Source organism: Eretmochelys imbricata, chromosome 12 (assembly GCF_965152235.1).
Source record: "Eretmochelys imbricata isolate rEreImb1 chromosome 12, rEreImb1.hap1, whole genome shotgun sequence".
Classification (NCBI taxonomy): domain Eukaryota; kingdom Metazoa; phylum Chordata; order Testudines; family Cheloniidae; genus Eretmochelys; species Eretmochelys imbricata.
The window spans coordinates 23,170,505-23,179,788 of NC_135583.1; the positions used below are offsets into that span (position 1 = coordinate 23,170,505).

Genomic DNA, 9,284 nt, shown 5'->3' on the forward strand with positions numbered 1-9,284 from the left:
CCAGTGAAACAATAAAAGTTGGACATCAAATCAATCAATCAATCAGACTCTTTCTGCTTTTCCCTTTAGTGGATTTCCCTTGCAAACTTCTAGGAAAAAGAAAGTTTACCTTCAACAAGGATTTGAGTGAAATGTGGGTTTCACCATTTTATCTACACACACACAGAACAAACGGAGAATGGACATATGAATGTCAGGTTATAATGTACCACACATTATACATGGGACCAGGGTACAGGGGTCATCATCATAGTTTATCACTCCAAAACCACAACCAAGACCTGGTGTCATCACTTATCTCAAACAGCTCCTCGGGAGTGCAAGATGTTGACAGAGGGAACTGTACCAGGCTGTGTCCAAGTGTTTGTCTAGGCTCTCCACATTCACATTTGGGGTCATCCCTCAACTTCCACTTGGTGAAATTATCACCAGTTTTTCCCATCCAAGCTCTCACTCAGTTTAGAGTACACTAGGATTTTTGTTCAAAATACAAAAAACAAAAAGAAAAGAAAAAACCAACAACACATCCCAAACCGCTAAACTATGAGTAAACGAAAAGCAGTAGCTCCACCACTCTTGGAAAGGATATCCTGTCCTGCTATCTGCCCACACAGCCAGCTCTGATCAACCCTGGCTATCTCTGACCCACCCTCCACCTTTCAGACAATTAGTACTCACGGAAGCTCCAGCATGCAGTAAGGATTGTGGTATCCATTAGGATTCTGGCCAGCACTTGTGCAGGGCAGGAAGGGGGGAGCAGGGATAGGAATAGTCTCCAACACCTTCCCTGTAATAATGTGAGTTCTCACTTCTAGTTGATATGTTTTCTCCCACTAACATAAAGTATGTTACAAATGTAAGTTATCTAGCATGTGTAGAGTAAAGAATTCTTTCAGATGGAGCAGTGATTGGAACCTATACAGACATAGTACTTGTTCACTTTGAGACTGATGATGAAGTCCTGCAAAACTTCCCAATAAGAATTTTTAGGAAATAAAATATTTTTTTATAAAATTTACAAGCTTGAACTTTTTGCGCTACAGATTAATGACTCATTCTTGTTCCTGCTTATATTAATGGAAATTTTGTCAGCAGCTTATCTCATGAGATTTCTGACATATTGGGATACATCCAGAAAAAAGACTTCTTCTAGTTTTGGATCTGACCCAAAACCAGGACTCCTGAAGAGCATTTGGATACAGGAATTCAAATATTAAAAATAAAAACTCAGGGAGGGAGATGTTGGATATGAGGCACCATTTCAGGTCGATCTCCTTTTTAAAAAAATCTAATTTTGTTGCTACCATTTGAAGTAGCTATCCTACAAAGAATGATGACTCACAGGACCAAATTCTGTAGGAATGTCTAAGGATGTATAAGTTGGACTCAGACCCCATTAGTCTTACTTCCTCTGATTTGCCAACGTGTGAGTGAATGTAAAAGATTCTGTGTTGGTATGATTTATATGGTGAGGAGCTAGAAGAAGATATAAGGAAGGGGAAGCTTACTTTAGCATACATGCTTTTATATGCTACTCTTCATTTCTTTTCTTGCTTCACTTGTCTCTTCTGGACATGATGTGTGAATTACACCAGCTTAGATTTACTACCAAATTCAGAGGTGATAAGTAAGGGTGAGTATAGTCTAAGTGTGTTTAAGTGAGCAAGTCTAAATTTAAATCAACCTATGGAATTCTAAACTGGTAGGACATATATGCTGAAAGAACCAGAAGAAGGTTCAAGACTAACTCGGACTATTCAGATTCATCAATGAAGAATGTTTCCCACAATCTTTTGAAATCATCTCTAAATTCTGTGGTTAGGAACCAAACTTCAGGACTCATTTTACTGGGAGTATGAAATTTATGAGCTAAATCCTTGTGTAGTGTAAATCAGCGCAAGTCCACTCATTTCAATGAAGCTATGCCTATTTAAACCAGGTGAAGGGCTGGCCCTCTGAGCATGTCTCAGGTCCTGTGATAACTTAGGGATGTCAAGATGTAAAAAGATAAGAACAATATTTTCATAGTTTTAAAAACGTCTTATATATTTACATTGTTTGAGAAAACTCGGGTGCTTCATCATTCATGTTTGAAACGCGGATTCTAACAGTTGCTGTCCCAGTCTTTGGCTCTTCTCCTTTATCTACAGCCATAATTATAAATTCATAAAGATGGCTGGGCTGCTCATAGTCCAACTGTGTTGCTGGAAAGATAGTACCATGTGAAGAAATGCTAAAATCTGGACTCAAAGTGTAATATAATATTTCAGCGTTTTCTTCTGAATCACAGTCGCTGGCTGTCACTATTAAAACAGAAGAAAAAGACAACTCCTAGATTAAGGTCTAAGGATTAAAATGATAAAAACTTTAATACACAAATTAATGAATGACATAAAATAACAGTAATAACATTTATTTTAACATGTGGTGCTTGAAATATCTTTTTAAGTAATATAGGATATAGAATATTTCATACTGATTATGGTTTGAACACAAGCTGTAAAAAAAGCACATTTTTTACTTCAACACTCAATATTTATATCTACAAGTAATCCTTCAGAGTAAGGCATTCAATTGCTTGGCTACTTCCACCCATTGTTATGCCTTTGTCTGCTAAATAGCCCTCTACTATCAAAAGTCTTCTTCCTATGTAGGTACTTATATTCTCATGCCCACCTGATTTGCACCACTCACCCAAATTTACTTTGTCCCCAACAGGCTTGCCTCCTGCAAACACATGATTAGCTTCATATACAAGAGTGGTCGTACGGAGTTCAATTAGACTACTCAAGTATAAAATTAAATATGCTCTTAAATACACAATCTAAAGTAACACATTACTAGATTATAAATTTCATTTCCCATTCAAGAGATCAGTTTTCAATTATCTAATAATTTGCTATTTTAACCTGTGTATACTTTTCAAATCATAGGAAAACTTAATTGAAGGAATAGCCTTAAACACAAATGCAATTGTTTATTTTGATGTAAATCTGCTTTTCTTCCAGACTCTGCCCTTATTTATATAAATACTTTGATTTTTTTTTTTGCCATTTCATGCATTACACAGAACTGCATAATTTAAAAGTGAGTTATTTGGTTATTTGGCAAAATTTTGCTCCCCTCACTCACCTAAAAACAAATGCATACACGCAAAAGGCCCTGAATACAGGAGAACTGGTGTAGTTCAGTGGAATGGGATGGGGAGAATACAGCATGTGGACAGCCCACAGAGGCTCTGTGCACCATGGAGCTGTGTTCCATGAGGATTCCCTCTGTCCCAGTGCACAGGGTGGTTTCAAAGGTGCACAGAAGAGATGGGTTGATGGACTCACAACTTCTGACCATCTCCATCCTTCAGAAACAGAGACAGCAGCTGCTGGGCTACTGCAACTCTGAGGATGTAATAGCAGCCACAGCATCTGCACTGCCACTTCATAATCCTACAGAAAAGATTTGTTTCCTTCCTTTCTCCTCCCTCTCCCAGCTTCTTTCAGCTGTGCACAGGGCAGAGGAGTTTATGCTTGTGAACCAATTCTGCAAGGTGCCAAGTACCTCCTCAAAGCTTTTGCGCATCCCACCCTAGAATTGACGGCTTGGTGCTTCAGAGGGAAAATTCTAATTAGCAGCAGAAAACAATTCTCATACTGACTGTAGTGAATAGATTTTAAAGTGCTAACCTTGCAGAAGTACAGTTGTCATGGGAACTGTTTCAGGAACATTGTCTTTGCTGTAGATTGACTGCTGGAATTCTGGGGCACAATCATTCTCATCTGTGATTACAACCAAAACCTGAATGGAAGAAATGAGAGCATTAAGTAGTATCAAAGAGGATCAGAGCCATGTCTTCACTGGTATAGATATATCTGATGCAAGGATTTTCCAAAAATAATCATCTTAGAGGATTTCAGAAGCTATAGCCCATAGGAAAAGCCATTTTTTTAGATTGTTCATTTCCTGCTGAGAACTGTCTTTATGTTAGACAGAAATTCTTAAGTAGTCGCAACTGTCATATCTAAAAATTCTTCTACTGCAAGATTTTTCCATTTTTTCCTCATGGACATTGACTGCTATTTTCCTATTTAATTACAGGGCCAATGGATTCTCCGTTTTCTTAGCATTCTTTTTCACTAGTGCATCTTGCAATACATTTTTATTATTTCTACCACTGTAAATACTAAAGCAACTAATTCTTCTGCCAAGCATATTACACTTTTAACAGTATAAATTTGCTGAGACCAGATTTTTAACTCAAAGACACTGGTGTAAATCAGGAGGTAAAAATATGGACTAGAGGTCAAATTCTGACTCCTAATGGTATTATAAAATGTTTTCATTCCCCTAAAACAAATACTATGGGTTTAATTCTCCTCTAACTTAGACCAATGCAAATCAGGAGTACCTCCACAGAAGCCAATGAAGCTACACCAGTGTAAAGAGATTGTAAGTAAAATTAGAATCACACACTATGTATTCACAAAGCCACCTCATTGTCCTCTTTCAAATACTATCTTAAAACTCTTCTCTGCTGAGATGCCTATAAAACAATCAACAAAGGTTATCAGCAGACTGTATGCTCAGACCTCTGCTTACCATGCTGGCCAATGTCATCTCATTGTTTCCTTGTGTTCCCCTGTCTTTTTATTGTGTCCCCGTTGTCTCGCATCTTATACTTAAATTGTAAGCTCTTTGGGGCAGGGAATGTGTCTTTGTTACATGACTGTACAGTGCTTAGCACAAGTTCCTGGTCTCTAATAAATAAATAATATATGTACACTTCTGCTATATCTGTATTTCAATGATTTTTTCACCTTTAGAAAGACTTTTAAGAGTACTGTGACTTGATGTCTTGTAGATACAATATATGCATTAAAAATTACCATTCCTTCATTACTTATATGATTGTTCCCCATTCTTTAAGATAAAAATCATTCTGTGTTCATATTCTCTGCTTTATAAATGAAAATGCTGTAGAATATACACCATGCTCTGTATGCCAGTTTAGAACAAGGATACTGGCATCACTTCTGGACTGGTGATATTTCTTCCCCTCTGAGCAGGCAAGGGCTGGGCATTGTGCAGAGTCAGTAAACTCATCTCCTGAAGAGGAAGGAAGCATCTTACATGAATGGATCATTTCAGGAGCAGCATTAATGGGCTCTTGCCTCAACCAGAGACAAGGACACAACACAAAGACTAGGAGTACAGTGGGACAGAATGTGAGGTAGAAAGGAGGGGATGGGAACTAAAGCGATGAAGAATCTGGAAGAACCTGGATAAAGTGCAGGAAAATCATGGCTGTCCTGATCAAAGCAGAAGGATGTGGTGTTACCTCAGCTACACTGCTAAACTGCTCTTGGCTTTCTGTTGCTCCGATCAGAAGCAAGTATTGGTGCTGGTCACTCTCATAATCCACACTTCGAGTCAAACTGATCTCTCCTGTCGCCTGACGGATGCTGAACAGGCCACTAGGATTAGTTAGCAAATTGTAGCTCAGGGAATTGTTTTGATATGACAAAGCAGAGACTGTAAGAAATCTGGATCAAAATGAAAAGCAAAAAGCGAAGAGAAAAGACATCAGCACAAAATTACCATTTTCCTCTCTGATGTTCTTATCCACAAAAATAAACCTCTTATATTTATTTTCCCTAATATTGTGATGTTGAGTATTAGAATCCTGAAATACCAGAATATGGCAAAAATGCAATAAATTGCAAACCCAGTCCTGCATGCCTGATGTAAGCAAAACTCACTGTAGTAAATGAGGATTGTATCTCAAGACTACAGGACTGGATGCTATTTTTATAAAATGCTCCTCAGACCTGCTATCTTGAGGCAAAACAGGTAAAAGCTAGAACCTTGGGAATATGATATACTAAGGATTAAAAATCCATCCAGGCTATAAAGGGAGGATTTTGTTTTAGTTTTAACTGAATTTGCTTAGTCTGCCATGACAACATGTTGCAATGATTTTCAGTTAGGGAAATAAAGTTAAATCAAGAGCCAAAGGATTTAGCCTAATAAGGAAACAGTTAATTTCCTGTCCTGATCAGAGGATCTTAATGTTTGAAGAGCTAGCTGCTACAAAAGGAAAAAGCAGGTCAGTAATACAGTATATTTAAGATATAAGGCCATATGAAGGACCTTAAAAGATAAAAGTGAGATTCTTTAAATCTGCTATCCTGTTTCCAATAAAATCGATGGGGGTCATGTACTGACTTCACTGGGAAAGGGACAGAGTCAAAGTAGCACACTACTTCACTCACTCATAGTGAGCTACTAGTGGCCCATATCAGTTTTTTAAATAGGGGCCAATATATTTATATGGGAGAACCTTCAAAGTTCAATTCCTTTAAAATAAATACCCAGAACTGTGGATCTGAACTTTATTAGTATTTTGAAAACCTCTTGATCTGCAAAACTAAGTAATGTTGTCTTACAACATTTTCAAAAAAATTTATTCTCAATTTGACCTCTTTTGTTGGTGCATGTTGTCAGTGCTGATCATGTTGAGGCTTGTGACCATCTTTAACTTTGTAGATATTTAATACAATTTTAAAAGAAGAAAAATTACAAAAGAAACATTTTGAGTATTTCAAATAGAAAATACATCCCTCAGCCATTTGTTGCCTGATCATGCAAGGTGCTAAGAGCCTTGTGAAAGAAGATTCCCCCAAGCGCCAAGGAAGAGCAGGATCAGGCCCTTGATTTGCATGAGATGGCGAATAAAAACATTATACCTTTCAATAAATTATTAATGATTCCATTGCAAATACATTACTAAGGTGGTGGGTATGGTTTGGTTCTAATCCTATAGAAAGTGCAATTGCTCTCTTAGACTGGGACAAATGCTTTTTGATAATGCCGAGAGCACATCCACTTGTTTTCAGTGCTCCCATTTCAGCATGCAATAGCTTTAATGCTTTTATATACACCAAATGTTGGTGTGCAAATGCAATTACTTGCCCAATTATTTGTGTATTTGCCAATTTGCCAAACACATAGGCACAGTGTTTTCTGTTCCTTTAAGATATAGGCATTCAGAAGTGGGTCCTTATGAGTTTCATAATCATTCTCTGTGAGCAATATTTATACAATCTTTTCCAGTTTGGATTTTTGTACCATTCATAGCACAGAAATCATCCCATGAGGATTTGCAGAGATTGATACATCTCAGTTTATCTGAGTACTTTCTTCCTGAATACTTGCATACTGCTGGCAATGACTTCTTTCAGAAGATCTGATATTGTGGTTGAAATTTTGAGGTATTGCCAAAGGTTGTGATAGGTCATATCTTGTTTGTTTTATTTATTATTTGTATTACTATAGCACCTAGCAGCCCTAATCATGGACCAGGACCCCATTGTGCTAGACCAGGGATCAGCAACTTTTGGTACATGGCCTGCCAGAGTAAGCCCCCTGGCGGGCCGGGCCAGTTTGTTTACTTGCTGCGTCCACAGGTCCGGCCGATAGTGGCTCCCACTGGCCGCGGTTTGCCACTCCCGGCCAATGGGGACTGCGGGATGCGGCGGCCAGCACAGCCCTTAGCCTGCGCCGCTTCCCACAGCCCCCATTGGCCTGGGACGGCGAACCGCAGCCAGTGGGAGCTGCGATCGGCCGAACCTGTGGACGCAGCAAGTAAACAAACTGGCCCGGTCTGCCAGTGGGCTTACTCTGCGCAAATTATGATGTCAGAATTTTTGTGATATGTACACTGGCATGATAAGACAACAGAATGGAAAATCAAATGACCAAGCTTTGTGGTATCTTCATTTTTGCCCAGTAAGGAAAGCAGCATTCATAGCCTTTTGCTTTTTCTGGTTTTCATGTGAGGAACTTGTCACTTTTCCAAACATCAACACAGATCCTGAACTGGAAGAATACATAAAGAATATTTTCCCTTCTTGTTTAATGCTTCTAATTTGTCTTTGAGGTCATTTTTAAAAATAGGCACAACCATTTTCTCCTATCTATTATTACTAACATCCTTTACAAATATGAACATCTCATTCTTCACCACTACTTTTCCACATAAAATGATGACTACACAACAAATCAAACTATATCTATCTTAGATACTCCTTTCTCCAGGATAACTAATAGCCATTCATCATATCTGTTTGCAAACTGCAAATAACGTGAAGGCTTCTGGGTGATGATATCAAGGTTAAGCTAGTAGTCTGCGCTATAACCCCTGCTATTAACTGGTACTAGTATGACTTTTAACTGGTACTTACGATTTTCCTTGGAGCGTGTTTTCAGGAACATAAGCAATATATGATATGTTGGTAAATTGTGGTGGTCGAAGCCCCGCAATCACAGAAACAGAAGCAGGAGACCCTTTATTACCAAGTTTATCCACTGCTAACACAGTCATTAGATATTCCCTGTCCTTCACTAGTGGCAAACCTGTTGTTTTAATCCAACCACTGTCCTTCTCGACCTCAAATCTGTCTTCTCCACCTAAGTAGAAATATAAACCCAGAGACTGTTGTCAGGAAAATTTTGACTGGAGTAAAATTGGGAGAAAAACTCCCACTAGAACCTGCCATATGGACAAACATGCATGGCTACCCCAGAGAAACCAATTCATCGCTGGGGATGGGCAGTGCTGCTAGAGCCCTCTGCTAAAGATGGCCAGTTTTAAACTATTGCTGGAGTTTCCTGAGAGCCCCTCCAGTAGATGAGAGGTTATCAGTGAGTCTGTACTTCAAGCTCACTTTGTGCTACAGGAGATCCACAGGATGAGTTCTGTCGGAAGGATATGGGGGTGGAGAGGAAGAAGCCAGGGTAGTGATTCTGTGTATGTGTACGTACGTGTACATATCCTTTTAATTTACCTTCCAAGAGAAAGTATTCTACAGCTCCATGGACCCCTTCATCTCCATCCACAGCAAGAAGCTTATACACGTTAGTACCTGCTGCAGCTTTAGGAGATACCACGGCCAAGAACGGGAAAGGATCCATGGCCCATTCAGGTGCATTGTCATTCACATCTGTCACAGTAAGTTCTAAACGCAGCAAGTACCATTCCTTTCCTGATGGTTAATGGACAAACAAAGGATTAGTTAGCACACTAACTATAAGCACTGAAAATAGCTGGGATATAGTATTATTCCTAAATATTGTTTCTATGGGATCCAGTTTAATAGAAAAAATTACTTTTGTAGGCCCCAATCTGCAACTGAGAGCATGCAGATGGACTCCTGTACCTGTGAGTAGAGACACTGACTTCAGTGGGGCTCCATCAGGACACAACAGTCAGCCCAAATGCTGTCAACTGC

At 38.9% G+C, this 9,284-nt stretch overlaps 1 protein-coding gene across 1 annotated transcript in view; it reads right to left on the reverse strand.

The window, feature by feature from the left end:
* The window catches only part of LOC144272850 (neural-cadherin-like), a 69,610-nt gene extending 60,643 nt beyond the window's left edge, over positions 1 to 8,967 (reverse strand). Inside the window, exons 1-5 of the mRNA XM_077831177.1 lie at positions 8,841 to 8,967; positions 8,238 to 8,463; positions 5,333 to 5,537; positions 3,681 to 3,792; positions 2,054 to 2,303 (exon numbers count right to left, since the gene is read on the reverse strand). Of these exons, the coding sequence (XP_077687303.1) occupies positions 2,054 to 2,303; positions 3,681 to 3,792; positions 5,333 to 5,537; positions 8,238 to 8,463; positions 8,841 to 8,967 (920 nt within the window). The remainder of the gene's footprint in view (positions 1 to 2,053; positions 2,304 to 3,680; positions 3,793 to 5,332; positions 5,538 to 8,237; positions 8,464 to 8,840) is intronic.
* Between the last annotated feature and the right edge of the window lie 317 nt (positions 8,968 to 9,284).